This window comes from Saccopteryx leptura, chromosome 5, assembly GCF_036850995.1.
Source record: "Saccopteryx leptura isolate mSacLep1 chromosome 5, mSacLep1_pri_phased_curated, whole genome shotgun sequence".
Classification (NCBI taxonomy): Eukaryota; Metazoa; Chordata; class Mammalia; order Chiroptera; family Emballonuridae; genus Saccopteryx; species Saccopteryx leptura.
This window is the reverse complement of record NC_089507.1, coordinates 70727255-70751058: the sequence shown is the minus strand read 5'-3', so window position 1 is coordinate 70751058 and position 23804 is coordinate 70727255. Positions and strand designations below refer to the sequence as shown.

General features: G+C 43.6%; 1 protein-coding gene across 2 annotated transcripts in view; it reads right to left on the bottom strand.

Annotated features, from left to right (window-relative positions):
• Positions 1-19183: 19183 nt before the first annotated feature.
• Positions 19184-23804, bottom strand: part of HERC3 (HECT and RLD domain containing E3 ubiquitin protein ligase 3) — an 809237-nt gene continuing 804616 nt past the window's right edge. For both annotated transcript variants that reach the window (XM_066384607.1, XM_066384608.1), the window contains 3 exons: positions 23203-23386; positions 22877-22979; positions 19184-19988 (listed from right to left, as the gene is read on the bottom strand). In XM_066384607.1, coding sequence (XP_066240704.1) covers positions 19780-19988; positions 22877-22979; positions 23203-23386 — 496 coding nt within the window. In that variant the 3' untranslated portion in view covers positions 19184-19779. The remainder of the gene's footprint in view (positions 19989-22876; positions 22980-23202; positions 23387-23804) is intronic.

Sequence of the window (23804 nt, the reverse complement as noted above, 5' to 3'; positions counted from 1 at the left end):
TGCCTGTGGGGTCTGGCCTGGCCCTCCAGTGAGGAACTGAGCTCCCTTGAGCTCGTCAGAAGCCTCACAAGGATTAAGTTTTTGTTGTTGGCTCTCCTGGGAAGGCTCCGGAAGGCGAGGCAGGCTGGGCACAAGCTAGGCGTGCCCTTGTCGCCAGCAGGAGAATGGGCTTGTGCTGCCTGCTCAGCAGCCTTTACAAGATTTCATGGAAGGGGCTGAAGAGTGCAGAAACAAAGACAGTGAACAAAAAAACAAAAGAAAATGCGTAAGTATATTTCCACAGTCGGTTTTGCCATCAGGGGTAAATACATTAGCCATTGACTACTCTGAAGCCACTAGGTCCAGCGGAAAGCGGTGACTGAGGGGGAAAGGCGTATTTCAGTGTGAAGTAAACGCCTCACTCTGCATCGCCTGTCACGGGCCAGGTGCTCCCTCCAGAAGGCCTTGTACAGCCTCCAGAGCTGCAGCCCTCGGTCCTTGCACCCCCCTTACAGCTGAGCCATGACACCCCCGTGGTGGTTAGGCTTGCAGATGTTCTTTAAACTGCACACATTATGTATACTGCATGTCACCTGGTCCTGACACCAGGAGTCAAACTGATTTCACTTCACAGTTCAAAGACTCAAGTGCTGCTAATGATGGTGCAATTTAATGCCATTCTGCCAAAGCTAAATAATTTCACTTTTGAAACACTGTGTCCAAAAAAAAAAAAAAATGTAGGCGGAAGTGGCAGGCAGTATTTAACAGCCCTCCATTTCATTGACTCATATTTGTGGTTGCCCCTTTGAGGACTGGAAAGAGATGCTCTCCCAAGTTAAGCAGGCCTGTGACGGAGCATGGTGGTCCGCTGAAGCCCCCAGAATATGCTTTGCTCCTAATTCTGTAACAGTCTGTGGTGCTGTGGACTGCCGAGATGGGAGTTTCAGAATGGACCCCTCTGCACAGAGCGGGGGAGAGGCCAAGAAGGAGAGGCAGTTCCCTTCAATACTTTCAAAGACCTCATTATTACCTCTTATAGCAGGGGTCCCCAAACTTTTTACACAAGGGGCCAGTTCACTGTCCCTCAGACCGTTGGAGGGCCAGACTCTAAAAAAAACTACGAACAAATTCCTATGCACACTGCACATACCTTATTTTAAAGTAAAAAAAACAACGGGAACAAATACAATATTTAAAATAAAGAACAAGTAAATTTAAATAAAAAAACTGACCAGTATTTCAATGGGAACTATGCTCCTCTCACTGACCACCAATGAAAGAGGTGTCCCTTCCGGAGGTGCGGTGGGGGCCGGATAAATGGCCTCAGGGGGCCGCATGCAGCCAGTGGGCCGTAGTTTGGGGACCCCTGTCTTATAGAGATGGATTCTGAATCCTGTAAGACAAAATATACAAGTTATCCCTAAGCTGGACCAACTAATTAAGGTGATGTATACACAAGAGAATTTTATATTCAGTAAAAACCAGAAGTCAAAATTCCCTAATGCATTTTTAGAATCCTGGCTGGCAGGCAGAGAAATGGGGTTTGGCAGGAACGGGGGTTGTAGACAGCTTGGTTCTCACTTTTCCTTTCCAACCACAAGGCTTACTATATCACAAGGTGGCTCCGCGTGGTGCGGCCCCGCCCGGGGAACACGCCCGAAGTGGAACCCACCTGAACTGAGTCTGAGGCCGCTCAGACCTCTGTCTGTGCCTCAGCTGGGCCTGTGTGTATCAGCTACATGGTACTGTGACTTCCGAAACGCAAGATATTTTAGATGTTCACGTTTTTGTTTTCTTTCTCAAAAGCAATGACAAGGTGCTTGGAAATCCTGGTCATGCTACTGGTTCTTCAGCTTTGCCTACTCCTTGGTAAGATATTGTGAGACATTGTGATTTTTGTTTGCTGTTGCTTTTAAAGAATTTTAAATTACTGAACAGGATTAGACAAAGGGGAGTGAAGTGAGGAGAGTGAATGATATATTCCTCTCTGGAGCGAAGAGCAGTGCCTCTTCAGCAGGGGCCTGAGGGACAGGAGCCTTGGGCCCGGACGGACTAGCTTCTAGGTGCTGCTGGTCCAAAGACTTCACTTTAAGTAGAGGGTGCAGACTGAATCATCGGTATTTGTGGAAATTATCAGCTCCAGCTGGTTCAAAATCCTAAATTAACAGAGGCCATTACACCACCAACTGAGGCCAAACGCTGCTCTGCTTGATGCGTCAGGCCCAGACTGCAGACAGATGGCTTAGTTCTACGTTCTGCGCGTCCTGCTGACTCTCCCTAAGGCTCTGTTTACCTGGAAAGTGGGAACGATCATAGTGTTAACCGAATGAGCCGGGCTCCCAGCAGCTCGTAGCATTCAGCCAATCAAAAGAGATGAACCAGACTTAGTATGCAAGAGTCTAATTCGGAAATACCGGTACCCTGGAAGGCAGGGGAGTCCTGTCCACAAAGCTGCCTTCACACTCCCCTGGTGCTGACAGTTTTTATAGGGTTCAGGGGAAAAGAAAAAAAGGAAAAAGTTCATGCAGTTTGTCACATAACAATGTGTAGGAGGTGGTGTTTCAGCTGCAGAAACGTTTCCTCTGCACCTTCTGATGTAGCACAGGCCCAATCAGCATGGCCCTCTCTGGTGTCCTTGGTAAGTCATCAAGACAGCCAGGGTCAGTTGTCTCCCAGGAACAGCTGGGACCTGGTGCCTCTGGGCCCATCTCCCTCTGGGAATTATCTGTGAAAAGACTCCCTGTTTCCTTAGGATACAAAGTAAAGATTTAAGATAGGTGAACTAAGTTTCTAATTAATTTATAGGCCTTAACTTTTCACAGTAAATCCTGTGGTTAGGCTTTTACAAACAACTATTGTGATTTAAACTCCCCTAACTATTAGGTCCCTCCCCAGTGTAGGCTTTCCCTGACATTCTTACAAATGCAAACTCTTTGCTACATTTCAGAGTAAAGGCCAGGGGGCCATTAAGAGAGACTAGCAAACAGATTAACTATTTCCTAACCCTCACATATCTCCTAGTTATTACAACTAAAAGGCTACTTATTACTGAAGCCAAAGTTCTCACCTTTGGGTCCCCTATCAATAGTACCCTCCTTATGGGATTATTACTGGAGGAACATAAAGTGAGCACTCAAGAAATCAATAAATGATGGCAGTGGGTTATATAACCAGCTCTAAGACAAAGTTTCTTTCTATGCCAAAGTCCAGCAAGGCATTTTGAATGACTGCAAGGGGGGAACTGTGTTTCCCCCACCATTATCTTTCAATTCTTTATGTAAGCAGAGCAGAATGTACCTTCAACACTTTGTACTAATTAGTGCTAACAGGGTAAGGAACATTTTATGCAAGCACTGACCCATTCTCTTGGGAGTGGTGGGGGAATGAAATTGTGACTAATCTTCTCAAGTACACTGTGTCAAAGCTTGTGTACAGCTTTCTCAGGAAAATCTATGCTTGCTATATTCCTTCCCTCACAAAGAAGGGAAAACTCCTTTAAGTCAACTTCTCCCCAAAAACATTTTGGGAAGTCCAGATCAGCTCAAACATGTCGAAAGAATTTATTGTCCAAGCCAGCTGCTGAGACCAGAGTGGAAATGCCTGAGTTCTGTGGGGTGAGGGAACAGAGTAACCTTTGAACTGATTTCTGGGTTACATGGAGCCCTGAAATTTCTGTCTCAGGATGTATTTTTAAACAACTAAAAACAAGGTTTACCCTAGAGATGAGAGTTGCTCCAATTTTGGCATGCTCTCTTTCATCAATTCTGTGGGCTAGGCCAAGACTAGGATAGTACCTGGGGTCCCTCATCAGCCCCTGGGTGGGGCCAAGCTGAAGGTGCCACTGCTTCGGCCAGCCACAGGGCACGCTTCGGGGTCAAATGACTTGACGTTCTCATTGAATGGGGCCCTGCCCCCTGTTAGCTCAGAAATTCAGAAACTTCAGGTCTCCTCTCCAGTCTGCTAGCGGCGTGTACGTGCGAGTCCTTGGGCCCGCTGCACAGACGTCTGAGCTCCTGAGAATGCCGAGGCAGGACAGGTCAGGAAACCCGTTTTCATCACCAGGAAGAAGCCCTTGGCAAAGGCAAACCTGTCATGCTGGGACCATCAGCCAGTATCGAGTTGGCACTTGCTGTTGACCTTCGCCCTCAAGAGCTCTGTCCTCTTGCGGTACCATGGGGAATGGGATTATTTCCAAAGCTGTTCTTTGGATGTCTTTTTCTCTTAATCCTAAAGTAAAAGTGACCATGAAAGGCTAATCTGGTTTAGTGTTTGCCTCCATCTGAGTAGTGTGGACGAAAAAGGGGCCCCATGCTGAACCTGGCAAGCTCAGGGAACGCCTGCACAGCGACCTCAGACTCAGACCTAAAGTAAACACACCAGATGGTCTGAAATGGAAACTTTTTAACTAAAAGCATTTTACGGTGAGTAGTCATGTCCTAGGGAGTTATTCTCTGTCTGAAAAAAGGTCAGTGCTTGCCTTGAAGCCTGTCTGTTGCCTTTTGCATCTACAATAATGTACCTGATAGCATGCCTTTGAAGTGTAGGGGTAATCTTCTTTTTCTGCCCCCTTGGGGCAGGCATCCCACCAGAGCAGAAACCAATAAATCCCTTTATTGTTGTTATTATCATGTTATTTATTTGTTTGTTTGTTTGATTATTTTTATTGAGAATAGGGGAGGCAGAGAGACAGACTCCTGCATGCTCCCTGACCAGGGTCCACCCAGCAAACCAACTAGGGGCACTACTCTAACCATCTGGGGCTGCTGCTCCATTGCTCAGCAACCAAGCCAGTTTTTGGGTTTTTTTAGTGTCTGAGACAGAGGCCTTGGAGCCATACTCAGCACCTGATGTAAATTCACTTGAACTAATTGAGCCATGGCCGCGGGAGGGGAAGAGAGAGAGAAAAAGAGAAAAAGAGAGAAGGGGGATGGGGAGGAGTGGAGAAACAGATGGTTGCTTCTCCTGTGTGCCCTGACCAGGAATCGAACCCAGGACATCCACATGCCAGGTTGATGCTCTACCACTGAGACAACCAGCCAGTGCTACTATCATATTAATTAACTTACCTATCTTATGCCTCCCTATGTAAAAGAAGTTTCCGTATAGCCTGACCAGGCAGGGGCGCAGTGGTGCAGTGAATAAAGCATCAGACAGAAATGCGGTGGACCCAGGTTCGAAACTCAGAGGTCACTGGCTTGAGCATGGGCTCATCTGGCTTGAGCACAGGGTCACTGGCTTGAGTGTAGGACCATGGACATGACCCCATGATCTCTGGCTTGAGCCCAAAGGTCACTGGCTTGAGCAAGGGGTCATTCGCTCCCATCCCCCCACCCCTCCACCCCCCATCAAAGCAAAGATGAGAATCCAATCAATGGAAAACTAAGGTGGTGCAACGAAGAATTGATGCTTTTCTCTCTCCCTGTCTGTCTGTCTGTCCCTATCTGTTCCTCTCTCTGACTCTCTGTCTCTGTAAAAAAAAAAGTTTCAATATATACATTTTTATTTTTTATCCAATCCCAGAGATTTCCCTGCTTTGCTTTCTCCCACCTCCCTAATCCATCACCAATTTCACGTAACCCCTATGTCTTTCCCTTTTTAGGAAGTTTTCTTACATTGATAGTATGTGTGTGTGTTTTAAATCTTATTTACATTTCTCAGGAAGCTCAACACTAATGGGATCTGAATCAGTTAACTACCATAGATAGTATCCAGTGCCCCTGGGATCAGGCACTAGAAAATCTGCTTTTAAAATATCTGAAGATCATGTGATTGTGCACCCAGCCAAGTGTGAAGCCACATTTGAAAGAATAAAAAGTTGACCATCTAGAGTAATATTCTCTGGGCTACACATACTTCAGGAGTACATACTCTGTTACCTATGGAAGGAAATATAGTACCAAAGCCTGGATTAGCTAGTCCAAGGGACAGGCTGTTATTAATACAGATCCAAAGAGTCTGCCCACAATGGCATAAACAGCTCTTCTAGCGCCTATACTGGGGCATATCCTGGTCTCTTACTGCACAAGCAAATGGCATTCCAGATGGAAACACGAGCCCACACCTGACGCAAGTGTGAGCAAGTGGCCCTTACCCATGTTGAGTTAGTCTGGGTTAGCATCCCAAAGCAGGGACTTGTAGTCATTTGCTACACCTTTCACAAGGCTCTGCTCTTATGATGTTAAGTAGTCCGTCTTTAACAAACACCTAGGTTGAAAAGGCACTGTGGTAGCTTCTATGTCGCTTCCAACTAGAGAATTTCCCTGATCTAATCCACAGGAGAATTTTCATCTTTTCTGAAGACATGAGGGCATAATTTCTTCCTCGTCTTCCTTATGACAAGCTCCTCCTCAGCTTTGTGAGATCCTGTTCCCTGAGGAGAAGGCTGCAGGTGGAGCCACCAATGTTTCCTATCAATGCCTCCACAAAGGCATCTCCTAAAAATTAAGACGCAAACAGGAAGCCTCATAGCTCAAACAACCTGGGCTATTACTACAGTTAAGGTATCAAAGCAACATGAGAATCAAGTTCTTAGATATTTTAGAGACTTAACAACTGGTTTTAAAAATCTGATTGGTTCCATTTTTAAAAGGCATAGAAAATTGGAGACAGCCAACACATTTCTTTTTAAGAGGAAATGATAAAATTCTGAGATTAGCTTACATTTTATTTAATTTTTCTCCTATTCTTGACCCTAACACAAAATATTAAATTTATTAGGTTTCAGCTAAAATCTATTTTGGTATTCTGTTATCTGCTGTTCCTTTATTCCTCCTTTATCTCTATTACCTGGTTCACTATGATTTTACTATTTTTTTCTTTTATTTATTTTTTCCAGTTTTATTGAGATGTGGTTGACATATAACATTGTGTGAGTTTAAGGTATACAACTTGAGATTTGATACACACGTATTATAAAATAATTACCATCATAGTGTTAGCTTACACCTCCATCATGTCACATAATTATTTTTTTGTAGTTAGAACATTTAAGATCTACTACTCTCTTAGCAACTTTCAAGTATATAATACATTATTAACTATAATCACCATGTTCATTAGCTCCTCATAATTTGTTCATTTGTTTGTTTGTTTATTTATTTAGTGAGAGGAGGGGAGGCAGAGACAGACTCCCTGCATGCCCCCCAATCAGGACCTACTGAGCAAGCCCACTAGGAGGCGATGCTCTGCCCATCTAGGGCCCTTGCTCTATTACAATTGGAGCCATTTCTTTTTTAGTACCTGAGGCAAAGGCCATGGAGCCATCCTCAGCGCCCGGGGCCAACTCACTCCAATACAGCATGGCTGCAGGAGGAGAGAAGAGAGAGAGAGAGAAGCAAGAGGAAGAGGGGTGTAAAAGCAGATGGGGCATTTCTCCTGTTTGGCTGAATGAGAATCAAACCCAGGACATCCACATGCGGGCTAACCTCTACCACTGAGCCAACCAGCCAGGGCTTAATTTGTTCATCTTATAACTGAAAGTTTACATACACCCTTTGACTAACATCTGTCCATTTCCCCCACTGCTCAGCCCCCGGTAAACACTATTAGAATTTTTGATAGGGATTGCATTGAATCTATAGATTGTTTTGACTAGTATGGACATTTTAACATTAACTCTTCCTATCCATTAACATGGAATATTTTCCATTTCTTTATGTCTTTAGTTTTTTTTTCATCAAAGTCTTATAATAAGTTTTTAGTGCACAGATCTTTCACCTTGGTTAAATTTATTCCTATTTTATTGGTTTCTATGCTATTATGAATAGTATTGTTTTACTTATTTTTGACATATTTCATTGTTATTATATAGAAACACAACTGATTTCTCTATGTTGATTATCCTATAACTACTAAATTTGTTGATTAGTTCTAACTTTTGTTTAGTCATTAGGGTTTTTTTATAAGATCATATCATCTGCAAACAAAAACAATTTTACTTCTTCCTTTCTGATTTAGATGCCTTTTATTTCTTTTTCTTGACTGCTCTGGCTAAGATTTCCAGTACTATGCTGAATTGGAGAGTTGAGAGTGGACTCCCATGACCTGTTCCTGATCTTAGAGAAAAAGCTTTCAATAGTTCAAAATCTGTTAAGTGTGATGTTAGCTGCCGACTTATCATATGTAGCCTTTATAATGTTGAAGTATGTTCCTTCTATTCCAATTGTGTTGACAGTTTTTATCATGAAAATATGTTGTATATTGTTGAATGCTTATTCTGCATCTATTAAGATGATTATGTAAGTTTATCCTACATTCTATTAATGTGGTATGTCATTTTGATTAATTTGCATATGTTGAACCATCATCCTTTCATTCCAGGGATAAATCTCACTTGATCGCGGTATATAATCCTTTTACTATTCTGTTGGATTTGGTTTGCTAGTAATTTATTGAGTATTTTTGAATCTATGTTAATCAGGGGCATTGCTCTGTAGTTTTCTTTTCTTGGTGTGTCCTTATCTGGTTTTATGGTATCAGGGTAATGCTGCCCTTGTAAAATGAGTTTGGGAGTATTGGCTTTAATTATTCTTTAAATGTTTGGTAGAATTCACCAGTACACCATCTGGTCTTAAGATATTCTTATTGAGAGGTTTTTTTAACTACTGATTTAATCTCCTTTCTTGTTATTGGTCTGTTCAGATATTTTATTTCTTCATGATTCAGTCGTGGTAGGTTATATGTTTCTAAAAATTTATCAATTTCTTCTAATTAGGAACTAGAAATCAGGTTATCCCATTTCTTGGCAAATAATTGTTTATAAGAGTCTCTTAGGATCCTTTGTATTTCTGTGGTATCAGTTATAATGTTTCCTTTTTCATTTATAATGTTGAGTCTTCTCATTTTTCTTAGTTTAGCCAAATGATTGCCAATTGTTTATACTTTAAAATACCAGCTTTTAATTTTATCTATAGTTATTAAACTTTATTTATTCTATAGTTTTTCTAGTCTCTACTTAATTTATTTCTGCTCTGGTAATTTTTATTTCCTTCCTTCTGCTAATTTTGGACTTAGTTTTTGTAGTTCCTTGAGGTGTCAAGTTAGGTTGCTTGAGGTCTGTCCTTTCCCTTAGTATAGACATTTATTTCTATACTATATACCTCTCTTAAAACTGCTTTTGCTACATCCCATGAGTTTTGGTATGCTGTATTTTCATTTCTGTTTGACTCAAGATTTTTTTGCCTTGGCTGGTTGGTTCAGTAGTAGGGTGTCAACCCTGCATGTGGATGTTCCAGGTTTGATTTCCAGTCAGGGCACACAGGGGAAGTAACCATATACTTCTCCATCCTTCCCTCTCCTCTCTCTCCCTGCACCCATGGCTCGATTGGTTCGAGTTCATTGGCCCAAGGTTCTGAGGATGGCACTGTGGAGCCTCCACCTTAGGCATTAAAAATAGCTTGGTTGTGAACATGGCCCCAGATGGGGGTTGCTGGGTGGATCCCTGTGGAGACGCATGCAGGAATCTGTCTATCTCCCCCCCGCCCCGCCCCGCTGCCCCGCTTGGAAAAAAAGGAAAAAAAAAGTTGTTGTTGTTTTTACAGTAGTCCCCTCTTATTCACAGTTTCTTGGTTTCAGGGTAGCCGTGGTTGACTGTGGTCCAAAAAACTTAAGTGGAAAATTCTAGAAACAAACAATTCATAAGTTTTAAATTGCATGCCTTTCTGAGTAACATGATAAAATTTCATGCTGTCCTGCTCCATCATTCCTGGGACATGAATTAACCCTTTGTCCAGCATATCTATACTGTATATTCCGCTCACCTAATAGGCACTTAACGGCTGTCTTAGTTATCAGGCCCACTTTCTAGGTATTGCAGTTCTTGTGTTCTTTTACTTGATAATGGTCTCAAAGCATAAGAGTAGTGATGCTGGCAATTCATATGCACCAGAGAAGCCATAAAGTGCATGTATGCATAGAAAAAAACACATTATATATAGGGTTTGGTACTCTCAGCAGTTTCAGGCACCCCACTGGTGGTCTTGTAACATTGCATGCAGATAAGGAGGGGACTACTATATTTCCTCTTGATTTCTTCTTTGACCCATTGTTCAGGAGTATGTTGTGTAATTCGCATATGGTTACGACAGTCTTGACATACGACGTTTCGTATTTATGATGCTCACTCCCATAAAAACTTAAAAAAATTGAGACATGAGTGTTTCAGCTTGTGTTGTTAGTGTCATACTTTTAGACTACATGGACAAACTAGTTTGGTTGCTTGTGATGGAAGAATACAGAGTATTCTTTTTCTGTGGCTTAGTTGCGTTATTATGTTCTAGATTATGAATTTACAACTATGTTAGAATAGGTAAGTGACTTAGGATAGAATGTGTTTCAACTTCCACCAAAATTCAGGTTACATCACTGTTGTAGGAACGGAACTGTGTCATAACTTGAGGACTCCCTGTATTGTGAATTTTTTAGCTTTCTTGCTGTTATTGATTTCTAGTTTTATACCATTGTAGTTAGGAAAGATACTTGGTATGATTTCAATTTTCTAACATTTATTAAGACTCTTATTGTGACCTATTAAATGATCTGTCTTGGGAATATTCTGTGTGCATTTGAGAAAAATATGTTCTACTGTGTTGTAACATATCTGTTCGGCCTATTTGATATAAAGTAAACTTCAAGTCCAATGTTTTTGTTATTTTGTCTGGATGATCTCTCCATTATTAAAAGTGGGATTTAAAGTCCCCTATTAATATTGTATTGTTGTCTGTTTCTCCCTTTAGATGTATTTTCTTAATATATTTAGGTGCTCAAAGGTTAGGTCCATGTATATTTACAATTTTTATATCTTCTTGAAAAATTGATCTATTTGATCTTCCTTGTCTCATTATCACTTTTTTCTTCTATTCCTAATGAGAGGAGGGTAAATAGACAGATTTCCACATGCACTCCAACCAGGATCCACCTGGCCACCCCCATCTGGGGCCAATGCTCTGCCCAACTGGGGCCATGCTCACAACTGAGTGAATTTTAGTGTCTGAGGTGGAAGCTCCATGGAGCCATCCTCAGCACCCTGCGCCCATGCACTAGAACCAATTGAGCCATTGGCTGCAGGAGGGAAGAGAGAGAGAAAGGAGGACAAGGGGTGAAGAAGCAAATGGTCACTTCTCCTGTGTGTCCTTACCTTGACTTAAACTGGGGACATCCACACCCTAGGCTGATGCTCTACCATTGAGCCAACTGGTTGGGGCTGTCTCATTACCATTTTGGATTAAAGTGTATTTTGTCTGATAGTTACGATAGTTGCTCTTTCTCTCTTTTGGTTTTTACTTGTATGAGTATCTTTTTCCATTCCTTCACTTTCAGCCTGTGAAAGCTGAAATGAATCTCTTTTAGGCAGCATATAATTGGATCTTTTTAAAAAATCATCCACCTACTCTGTCTTTTATTTGAGAATTCAATCCACTTACATTTAATTAGCGATAGGTAAGAATTTCTAATGTCATCTGTTTTCTATTTTGTAGTTCTTTTGTTCCTTTCTCCCTCTCTTGCTGCCTTGCTTTGTGAATCAATCATTGCACAGCGGTATGCTTTCACTCCCTTCTCTTTATCTTTTGTGACTGTAGATTTCTGCTTTCTGGTTACCATGACACTTGCATAAAACATTTTATAACCTTAGCAGTTCATTTGATGTTGATAACAATTTAACTTTGCTTGCATCCAAAAACTACCCTTTTATTCCTCCCTTTTGTTTTAGATGTCACAATTTACATATTTTATATTATGTATACTTTAATAAATTATTGTAGCTATAGCAATTTTTAATCCTTTGGTCCTTTAACCTCTGTACTGAAGTTAAGTGGTTAACACATCCCATATTACAGATGAGTACCCTGAATCTGTCTATACACTTACCTTAACCAATGTGTTGTGTGTTTTCATGTTTCTATTTAGCATCCTTTTATTTCACCTTGAAGAACTTTCAGCATTTCTTAAATGTCAAGTCTGGCCCTGGCCGGTTGGCTCAGCAGTAGAGTGTTGGCCTGGCATGTGAAAGTCCCAGGTTCAATTCCTGGCCAGGGCACACAGCAGAAGCGCCCACCTGCTTCTCCACCCTTACCCCCCTCTCCTTTCTCTCTGACTCTCTTTTTCCCTCCCACAGCCAAGGCTCCATGGGAGCAAAGTTGGCCCGGGCTCTGAGAATGGCTCCATGGCCTCTACCTCAGGTGCTAGAACGGCTCTGATTGCAGTGGAGCATCACCCCTGGCAGGCATGCTGGGTGATCTTGGTCGGGCACATGCAGGAGTCTGTCTGCCCTGCCCCCTCCCTTCCCGGCTTCTCACTTCAGAAAAATATATATATACAAAAAAAAAAAAGAAAAAAGACAAGTCTGGTGGTTATGAACCTCTCAACTTTTATTATGGAAAGTCTATCTCACCTTCATTTCTGAAAAATAATTGTGCTGGGTACGGTATACTTGGTTGGCAGGGTCTTTTTCTCTGCACAGTACTTAAATATGTCATTTCATCTCCTGTGGCCTGCAAGGTCTCTGCTAGGAAACCTGCTGATAGCCTTATGGGGGTTCCTTTGAATAAAATAATATTTTCCCTCTTGTTGTTTTAAAATTGTTTTTTCATTTTAGACAATTTTATTGTTTTGGAGAAAATTGGGTGATTACAATTTTGTAGTCTTTTATTTTCATAAACTTGGATGTCCACATCTCTCCCAGGTTTGAGTTCTCAGCCATTATATCTTTAAATAAGTATTTTACCCCTTTCTCCTCTCTTCTATTTGCAATGATGTGCACATTGTTTCTCTTAATGGTGCCCTCCCCAAAAGAAAATTAGTGTCTCGCATGCTTTAAGTGCTTTATGAATGTAAGTTCAGTAGGTGGTTTTCATTCCTTTCCATTTTTTTCTTTTCACTGCTCTGATTGGGCAATTTCAATTGCTGTGTCTTCAAGCTCACTGACTCCTCTGCTTGTGTAAGTCTGATGGTGATGCTCAACTGAATTCTTCAGTCGCTGTATTCTTTGGCTCCAAAATTTGTATCTTTTTTATTTTTACTTGTTTTATTTTAGGTGAGAGGAAGGGAGATAGTGAGGCAGGCTCCCACATGTGCCCCAACCAGGATCCACCTGGCAACTCTATCTGGACCCAATGCTTGAGTACTGAACTATTTTTAGTACCTAAGGCTGTTGAACTCAGATGGATCTATCCTCAGCGCCCAGGGCCACACTGGAACCAATAGAGCCACTTGCTGCACAAGGGGAAGAGAGAGAGAAGGGGGAGAGGGAGGTGAGGAGAAGCAGATGGTCGCTTCTCCTGTGAGCCCTGACTGGGAATCAAACTCGGATGTCCATACACCGGGCCAATGCTCTATCCACTGAGCTACCGGCCAGGGCCCTTTTTTATGTTTCATATTTCTTTGATGTGTGTCTCATTTTGTTCTTGTATTATTTTCCAAGTATCATTAAGTTGTTTGTATTCTCTACTAATTCTCTGATCATCTTTAGAATAATTATTTTCAATTATTGTCAGGGAATTCCTAGATTTCCATTTCTCTAGAACCAGGTACTGAAGGTTTACCTTATTCTTTTGGTGGAAATGTTTCTCTGATTCTTCATGCTTCCTGTACCAAGGTATCTATGCATTTGAAGGAGTCACCACTTCCAGACTTTATGAACCAACCTTGATAAGTCAAGACTTTCAGTTGTGGGTGGCAGCAGACAACATGATGTGACCCTGGGTCTAATGGTCAAGGGTGCTAAGTGCTGGAGCCTGCGGTAGCAATGGGTCTGGGGAGAGGGGAGCAGGACGTGATATCTCTTTGGCTCAGGGTGCTGTAGTCCACAGCATCACTTGTGTGGTACATGACAAGCATCATCAGGAGTCCTCAGAGGTTGCAATAGCTGTTGAGATCCTTAACAGCACTCGTCCAGCTGTTAGGAATCAGGACAGGCGGCAGTGGTGACCAGAGCCAATGGTATGCACACACTCAGCTGTGGAGCCAGCTACAGGTGCCTATGTGGTGTCAGGGATCAGTGGCCGACACATGTAGTGATGGGCAGCAGGGCAGGCATCAAGGACAGGCCAACTGTGGGTACCCCTGGCCGCTGCTGCAGGCTCTGGCTGTTGGTGTGCACTGCCATGGCTGCTGGGTCTGGCCACAGGCAGATGGAAGTGGGGCTGGTTCTGGGGACAGGGCTAGGGGTGTGCAGGTGTACAGCAGGAAGGACGAGATGCAGGTAAATACAGTGATACAGGCCAGTGACAGAAGACAGCCCCTGACCTGGCCCATCTGTGGGCCCTGGCTGTTATCAAGGCCTCCTGAAGCCACATCGTCTCCCCCTGGGAGAGTGCATGGGAATGGAGGCCAGAACAGGTGTCAGGCTGGTAGTGTGCAAGTCCATAGCTGAGGGGCTAGTCCCGAGCGCATGCGTGGCAGTGGGCTCAGCGAGGGAGTCCAGGGGAGCAGGACGTGATCTATGCAGAAGCCTGGACTGCCTGTCCGTGCAGTACCTGGTATCCAGTGAGAGCCGGAGGGGCTGGGGTGGGAAGAGAACAAGCAGGGACTCAAGTGGTTGACATCAGTGAACACAAATACCTGTGGGGTGAAGGCTGGTGAAATCTGCAGGGAGTCCACAGCAGCTGTGCTGTCTGTTGGTTTTGTCTGGATTTGTCTGAAGAGGTTAGGGGGAACCACAGTTGCTCCCACTGTGCCTGCTTTTGCTGGCCCATTGCTTTTCTTCCTTGTTCCAAACCATATAGGTCTTCACTTTGCCAGTCTCCGGGTTGAGTGGAACTTAAGTAAGATCTTCATACGATGCCCCCAAAGGTGGAGGAAGCACCCCATTCCTCCTTTCCCAATGAAGAGACTTTGTTCTGGCTGGGAGGTCCTCTTGGCGCTGAGCAATACTGGCTTGGGGGACCAGATGATGCAGGTGAAATGAAGTGGTCTTCTTTCTCTTTCTGTATAATTCTCCTCTGGTTGGTTAGTTGTTTGGTCCCTTATGCTGCTGAAGTTTAAGTAGACTCCAGAGCTCACCCAGAGATGTTTTAGTTCATTAATCGCTATTTAATTTTGTGTCTGGGGAAAAGGGACTTGTCGGAAACAGTTATCTCCCACTGTTCCATGTCTTTGCAGATGTGTAATCACAGAAGTTACCTGCCACGGTGCGATGCCCATTTTCATTCAGTCGGTAGCAGCTGGGTGTAACCAGAGATTAATGATCAAGTCCAGGTCCCACCACTTCGTGAGAGAAAGTTATTTTCTCTCAACATTCATTCCTTCAGCTGACAATTATAGTTACTGAGATCTTGTTATGTGCCAGGCACTGTCTACGTGCTTTCCATGAATTAATTCACTTAATGCTCACAACAACTCCATGAGGTAAGCACTATTTCTACCCCATTTTAAATGGGGAGGAAATGAGGTACAGAGAGGTTAAGAGACCTGCCCCAGGCCATACAGCTAGCCAGTGGTAGAGTCAGGAGGGCAGTGGTGGTAGTGAAACCGGATAGTGCGCAGGCCACGCTTGGCACAGGGCCTGGCACGCAATCAATATGTGGTCGCTACTCTACATTGGAAACCTTGGTAACCCTAGGTTTCTGCAGGTTAGACAACGCTGGATTTCTCTTACCCCTGTGGCAGAAAGGTCCAAACACTTGTTCTCTGGTTCAGTGTCAAACCATGCCTCACGTTCCTCCTAAGGTTTCAGGAAGGTTACCCACTCTGTTTTTGTGATTCCTACAAGTCTAGTCTCACAGGGGTCGGAGAATATTTTTCTGTAAAGGGCCAAATATTAACATGTTAGGCTTTGTAGGCCACACAATTGCTATTGCATATCCTTCCTTTTTAAAAAAAAATATTTTCAATCCTTTAAATAATGTAAAACAGTGTTTTTCAACTGCCAGCCCATAAGAGTTAACCCATGATGTTGTATGAAGATTATAGAGTATAATCATTGGGTCTATAATCTTCATACAGCATCAGACTGGTTAACTTTTTTTTTCTTTTTCTTTTTTTTGTATTTTTCTGAAGGTAGAAGCAGGGAGGCAGTCAGACAGACTCCCACATGTGTCCAACCGGGATCCACCTAGCATGCCCACCAGGGGGCGATGCTCATCTGGGGCGTTGCTCCATTGTGGCCGGAGCCATTCTAGAGCCTGAGGCAGAGGCCACGGAGCCATCCTCAGTGCCTGGGCCAACTTTGCTCTAATGGAGCCTTGGCTGCAGGAGGGAAAGAGATAGAAGAAAGAGAGGGGGGAAGGGTGGAGAAGCAGATGGGCACTTCTCCTGTGTGCCCTGACTGGGGATTGAACCTGGGATTTCCACACGCTGGGCTGACACTCTACCATGGAGCCAACCAGCCAGGGCCAGGCTGGTTAACTTTTTTGCAGACTGGCACAAAACTGGCAGACCAGCACCAGTCTGTGGCCCAGTGGTTGAAAAACACTGTTCTAAACCAGTAAATGATGAAGAGAAAAGATAAAATATCCCAGAAAAGCGTAGTGCTTTAGAACAGTGGTCCCCAACCCCTGGGCTGCAAACCGGTACCGGTCCACAGAGAAAGAATAAATAACTTACATTATTTCCATTTTATTTATATTTAAGTCTGAACAGTGTTTTATTTTTAAAAAATGACCAGATTCCCTCTGTTACATCCGTCTAAGACTCACTTTTTTTTTTTTTCATTTTTCTGAAGCTGGAAAGAGGGAGAGACAGTCAGACAGACTCCCGCATGCGCCTGACTGGGATCCACCCGGCATGCCCACCATGGGGCGACGCTCTGCCCACCAGGGGCGATGCTCTGCCCATCCTGGGCATCGCCATGTTGCGACCAGAGCCACTCTAGCGCCTGAGGCAGAGGCCACAGAGCCATCCCCAGCTCCTGGGCCATCTTTGCTCCAATGGAGCCTTGGCTGCGGGAGGGGAAGAGAGAGACAGAGAGGAAAGCGCGGCGGAGGGGTGGAGAAGCAAATGGGCGCTTCTCCTGTGTGCCCTGGCCAGGAATCGAACCCGGGTCCTCCGCACGCTAGGCCGACGCTCTACCGCTGAGCCAACCGGCCAGGGCAGTAAGACTCACTCTTGACGCTTGTCTCGGTCACGTGATACATTTATCCGTCCCACCCTAAAGGCCGGTCCGTGAAAATATTTCCTGACATTAAACCGGTCCGTGGCCCAAAAAAGGTTGGGGACCACTGCTTTAGAAGCAACAAAGAATGTCATTCGTGCAACAAATATTTAGAACTATTTACTGGGTATCTCTATGAGCAAGAACTGTTCTCAGTGATGGAATTTTAGAGTTCAGAGGGACCTTAGAAATTATGTGGTGTAATCCCCTTGTTTCATGAATGAGGATCCCAAGGCCCAGAAACTTAAAATAACTTGGCTAGTTCCATTCAAAATTAAATGTGGCAGGGTTTTTTTGTCCCTCAAACTTAGCATTTATATATGCTATCAAATGTTTGTTGAATGGAACTCGTTAATGAGAACCTATTATTCTCTTGACCACCTCTTTAAACCACCTATTAAATCTGGTAAAATGATATAGTATAATTATTTTTAGACTCTATTGAAAATATTTTCCTTTTTTGCTGCATTTCTCACAATTTTGGTGTAAATGGGCTAATGAGTATCAATCCTTAGCTGAACGTGCCCCAGCTTCGCCCTTCGTTTCTCCTTTCCGGGAAGGCTCACACTGCCTCCGGGTCCTCGGTCCCTCCTCGTCATGCCCTCCCTTCTGTTTCCACTGCCGCCACCCTCAGTGCTCTTGGGGCGTGTCCATTCCCTGAGTCTACTACCTCCAGCTACATCTTTCTTCTTATCACCAAGCCCAAGTCAGATCACTACTTCCAAACCCCTACCCCAGGGTTCTGGACATTTTAACAAATCCTAGTTGACTAGCAACTAAAGTTCTAATGCTTAGCCTAGTTTCTCAGCCCCAAACCTACCCTCTTTCTCCCCAGTCTTATTTACCATTATTCTATTTCCTCTGATGCTAATTCCTTCAAATTGTTCTTGGCCCTTCCCTAGACATGTTGCCATGCTCAAGCCTTTGCTCAGGCCTTCCTCTCCATGGGAAAGGCCTTCTCATCCATCACCACCTTGAGAACTCCCACTCATCCTCAGTGTCCTCTGCCGCCCCAGCCCGAGCCCTGCCCTGCTGTCCTCTCCACCTCCCCAGCACTTGCTTCTACTCGCTCAGGGCCAGAACCAAAGTCAGTCTTCTATCATATCACCTGGGTAGATGTCTTCTACGGAAAGCAAGCTACCCATTCTGCAAGGACAGTAAGAAATAGTTTTAAGTTAAAACACCAAATTTATTGCATAATATTGAACTATATGCACACACATAGAAAATAAACATTTCATATAACTGTATATCTTCTTTTTTTAACCTTGTATTATAAAGACTGAAAAACTACCTATTTAGCAACTGGAATAAGTTTGAAAAACAAAAAACAAAAGCAAAAATCTACAATCCTTCATTGAGATTTGATGCTAGATCACGGTTCATAAATACTTCATTTTATATAAATAAATCTTTTCTCAAGTGACTAGGAATTTAAAATTAGGTTAACATGGATTCTTTGATCATACAGAATGTTCTTATCCCATGGTGAAGAAGGTTGAGCACATCATTCCTTTTGAGAGATATATATTTGCTTTAAACATAATTAGCCCCCCCTCTAAATCCCACTGTAAACAAACATTTCAAATGCAATAAACAAAAATTTCATAATAAACACTGTCTTTAGGTCTTAGCAATTAGGGAAGAGAAAAAAAAATCTGCGTAAAAATTTTGCAATTGCAATTGAAATTTAAAAAAATAGACTGCATGCATCCACCAGAAGGAGAGGGGAAAAAGGGACAGTAAGTCAGTAACAAAGACTGGGATTCGGTGGCAGAAACGTAAACCAGGGGAGGAAGGAAGTAGAAAAAGGAAACAAGACAGGGAGGGAGGAAAGAGACAGCAGTAGAGGCTAGAACAAGAAATTTATCATTTCTAATTCTCTTGGAGAAGATACTCTTAGAAAAAATTAATGCAACTTGCTCCAAAAGTGAGATAAGGGAAGGAGTTCGGGGTCGACAGCCTCACCTTTTTGTCAAGGGAACTTGGGTGAGCCACAAAACAAGATGAGTCTCAGCTGCCACTCTGCACAAATTTAAGGAGGTCCAGGAATAGGTAGAGCCATGAGGAAATTGCTAATCCCTCAAGAGCTTTTTTTTTTTTTTTTTTAAAGCAAGGTATGTTCCTAAAGGCTCCCATTATTTCTCAAGAGTTCAGCCAAAGTAATGGACCCAGATTCCATTTGTTGGAACGGGAAATTTCTGAAGTAGTCCTTTCCTCTTTAGTCCTTAGAGTAGGGCTGCAGCAAGCCAGGGGCATTTCCAGGGCTGTGGAGAGAGGACACGTTCTGCATGTGCCGGTGAGAAAGGACAGACCAAAATCCTTCTTGCAGAGGAATGAGGAGTTAAGGAAGCACTGTGAGGAAGGATGTGGGCTGAGAGACGGGGGAAACGGGAGTTAAAAATCCACTGCCGTTTTATCCAGCAGAGGGCAATGCTGCCACAAGTGCAAGGAGCACAAGTGCAGGTAATTTGGTTTAAAAATAAAAACATCTGTCGTGCAAGAGCCAATTTTTCACCCCATCTCCAACTCCCGATTTTTCAAGAAGGTTGCTTACTGCATACAACCCCAGAAACACATCAACCAGGTTCAGGAGTCAAAAGTCCCAGTCCACTTATCCAGTAAAAAAATAGAACTCACTCCCCATGATTTTCTGTAGAGGCCTCAATGTGGACACTGAGGAAGGAAGGGGGATCTGGGCCAAGCTGGGGGCCTCAGGCCAAACTAAAGCCCTCGTAGTTGTCCAAAGCCTGGGTCAGCCGTGCGCTCAGGATCTCTTTGCTGCTGTACGTGGGGAGGTCAAGAAGGTTGTAGCAAGTGTGGGCCACGGGCAGGTACTCCTCCCCACTGGCTGTGGACTGGATGACAATCTGCAGGCTCGCCATGCCATAGATGGGAATCCGATCGCTGCCTGTCAGGAACACTGGGGAGAAAGGGAGTTGGCATTACCAGCTAGGCCAGGGGTTGGAACCTATGGCTTACGAGCCAGATGTGGCTCTTTTGATGGCTGCATCTGGCTCGCAGACAAATCTTTAATAAAAAAAAATAATAACGTTAAAAATATAAAACATTCTCATGTATTACAATCCATTCATTTCCTACCGCTCGTGTTCATGGTTGCGGGTGGCTGGAGCCAATCACAGCTGTCCTCTGAGACAACACCAAATTTTTACTGGATAATGCGTAACATATACGGATCGTTGTATGGTTCTCACGGAATTACATTTTAAAATATGTGGCGTTCATGGCTCTCTCAGCCAAAAAGTTTCCCGACCCCAGAGCTAGGCCAACAGGGAGTGGCTCTCAGCAGTCCTCCCAAGAACAGAGAGGAAAGCATAATACCCTATGGCTCGTGTGAGAACTACAATCACTTTTATGTACCAATATGTCAATCATTAATATTTATATATGCTCATTCATATACAGTAAAAGAGACTGCCTTTCAAATCCTCTTTTTCGGTTTTCTGTGAATAAGAATTCTATATTATTCACTGGCTAATTTTGGACCCTGATTATACAATGACACAAATAATCCATCCAATTCTCAAAATGCCCTCGATCAAATGTATGCCCTCATACATGTTATAAACCTTCACAAAATCAAAGAGGAAAGGGGTTACTGACACAGCAGAAGAGGAGGTAACCTCAGGGGAACACCAGGAGAAAGACTATGTGAGTGACCTCAGGTTTTCTAATATCTTAAGTGTCTGGTGCTTATCCTACCTTAGCTAGTGAGTTTTCATTTAGAATCTGTTTGCTTTCCTTTCCCTGTGTCTCTCTACATGTTTGTTAACTGACATGATATTAGCCATTTCACTCATGACATGTGACTTTGCAAAAAAAGAGAGAGAGACATGGTCCCAGCTGTCTTTTCCTGTTTTCTAATGGTAGATGATAACCTTCTCATGGTTGAATTGTTGGAAATTACTACATGAATTCATTAGTTAAGGGGCACTTTCAAATAACCTGCCATTACCTGAAGCTGCAATATATAACCATTCTTGCCAAAAATCTATAAAACGAAGACATGTCTTCTTTTAAGGAAATCTCTAGACCCAAGAACAGGCTTCTCTTGACTGTCACAGCCCTATGAGCTCCCCTGGCAAACCTTAACCTGTCATTCGACTCTGATGCCATTCCTTCTCAAGAGCCGATGTCACCGGGCAGAGGAGAAGCGGGCTCTCTCTGAGCAGTGCAAGAGCTCCATGTCATCTCACAGTCTCTCCATGTGAGCAGAAGGCTCTGGGGGTAAATCCCGCATTAATATTAATATATGCTAATGCCTTTTCAAAAAGTATGTGAATAAAAATTTTACACTGTTCATTGGCTAATCTCTGATCTTGATTATACATTGACACAAAGATTTCCACAGGCTGAATTTTGTTCGTGTAAACTAGACTTCAAGCTCCCTTCCAAAGGTAGTACCTTCTCAAATGTTATCCAAGTAGTCACAAAGAATCATATAATATGTCGTTCCATTTAAATTAAATGCGCAGAAGGGCCCTGGCCAGTTGGCTCAGTAGTAGAGCGTCGGCCTGGCGTGAGGAAGTCCCGGGTTCGATTCCTGGCCAGGGCACACAGGAGAGGCGCCCATCTGCTTCTCCACCCCTCCCCCTCTCCTTCCTCTCTGTCTCTCTCTTCCCCTCCCGCAGCCGAGGTTCCATTGGAGCAAAAGATGGCCCAGGCGCTGGGGATGGCTCCTTGGCCTCTGCCCCAGGCACTAGAGTGGCTCTGGTCGCGACAGAGCGACGCCCCGGATGGGCAGAGCATCGCCCCCTGGTGGGCAGAGCATCGCCCCTGGTGGGCGTGCCGGGTGGATCCCAGTTGGGCGCATGCAGGAGTCTGTCTGACTGCCTCCTCATTTCCAGCTTCAGAAGAATACAAAAAAAAAAAAAAAAAAATTAAATGTGCAGAATAGGCAAATCCTCAGCGGCAGAAAGCAGACTGGTGGAACTGGGGCAGGGTGGAGGCAATGGGGGTGCTCGCTAGTGTGTATGGGGCTTCTTCTTGAGGGGGTGGACATGTAATAAAATCGGTGGTTTCACAACCCAGTGAAGACACTAAAATCCGCGGAACGGTACACTTGAAATGGGTGAACTGTACGCTATGCAAATTATACCACAATTATAAAGCTGTTATAAATCATATCTACCAAGTTATATTGACAATAGACACTTTGTCTATTTCTGTATATTTTTCAAAAGGTTTGAGAGATAAGGGAAGTTAATCCAAACAATTAGGTTTCATCAATGTAATACTTAAAAGAATCACTAACATAAAAATAACCAGTGTTTTTAGAGCAATCTGAAAATCACTTTTTTTTTTTTTTTTTGACAGAGACAGAGAGTCAGATAGGCAAGAAGGGAGAGAGATGAGAAGCATCACTTCTTCGTTGCAGTTCCTTAGTTGTTCATTGATCGCATTCTTATATTATATATGCCTTGACCTGGGGGGTACAGCAGAGCGAGTAAACCCTTGCTCAAGCCAGCGACCTTGGGATCAACCTGGTGAGCCCGTGCTCAAGCTGGCAACCTCGGGGTTTCGAACCTGTGTCCTCCATGTCCAGTCTGACACTATCCACTGTGCCACTGCCTGGTCAGGCGAAAATTGCTCCTTTTTTTCCTTTCATGCAATGCCTCCTGTTAGGCAACAACTGTGTATTAATGACCTAAGTTGTGCCTGAGATATCACTAAGACAGAAGTGTCAACATTTATTGACCTTTTACCATTTAAAAGAGTTAGAACTTTACCTGTGGAGTATATTATCCTACACCACATCCACAATGCCATATTGAGAATCTTGATACTTACAGAGAAACTTCTTCTTCTTTTCCAGTGGAAACTCATGAAATGTTTCCCAAAAGAGTTTCACAGTAGGATGTGTGGCTGAGTAATCCCCCTTGTAGATGGCAGTCTGCCCCAAAAGACAAAAAGGAAAAAAATGTTCCTCATAGAAGAAGATTATAGTGGACATACTATAAACCGTTTGCATTGGAGAGCAGGGAATAGCCACTGAGCTGTAGGAGGCCTCCGAATGCTACTCAAGCTCATACACTTTGAAAGAAACCAGGCTCTGGACATATATGCCAGGCCCCGGCTGCTTCCCTGGAGGGAAGAGCAGCACCTTTCATGCTTACCTCTTCTAGCTCCTCCCAGTTGTAGTTGCTGTTCCCCACCATCATGGCCCTGAGCTCTGAAGGCTGGAAGAGCTCGAGCACTTTGCCGCCGCACACCTTTAGGAAGCCGCTGGAGAAAGCTGTGTACCATTCGTGAACTGAGATTTGGAAGATATAATTCACATAAGCATCCACAAATTCCTGCCTGCCAGAAAACCAAGAAAAAAACCCAGAATATGTTTAGTCCAAAGCCTTGTAGAATCTATCCAGCTCCCCTTTTACACTGAGTGGAAAATGATGAGAGGGAATTTCATTAAATTCGCATAGCAGAAAGCACCCCCAGGCATCGGGGAGGCTACCGCCCAGCCCGAGGTTTCCACCAGAGTGTCTGGAAGCAGATAACTTGTCTGGCTCAGAGGTTCACAACCATAGACTTCTGCCTCAGGATAAATCAAATCTCAAGTCTGACCCATACCTGATTTAAATGATATATTAGGGTTCTCCAGAGAAACAGAACCAGTAGTATGTATGTATGTATTTTCATATACAGTGGTACCTTCAGATACGAACAGACCAACATATGAATTTTTTAAGATACAAGCTGCGACTCAGTCCGTAGTTTT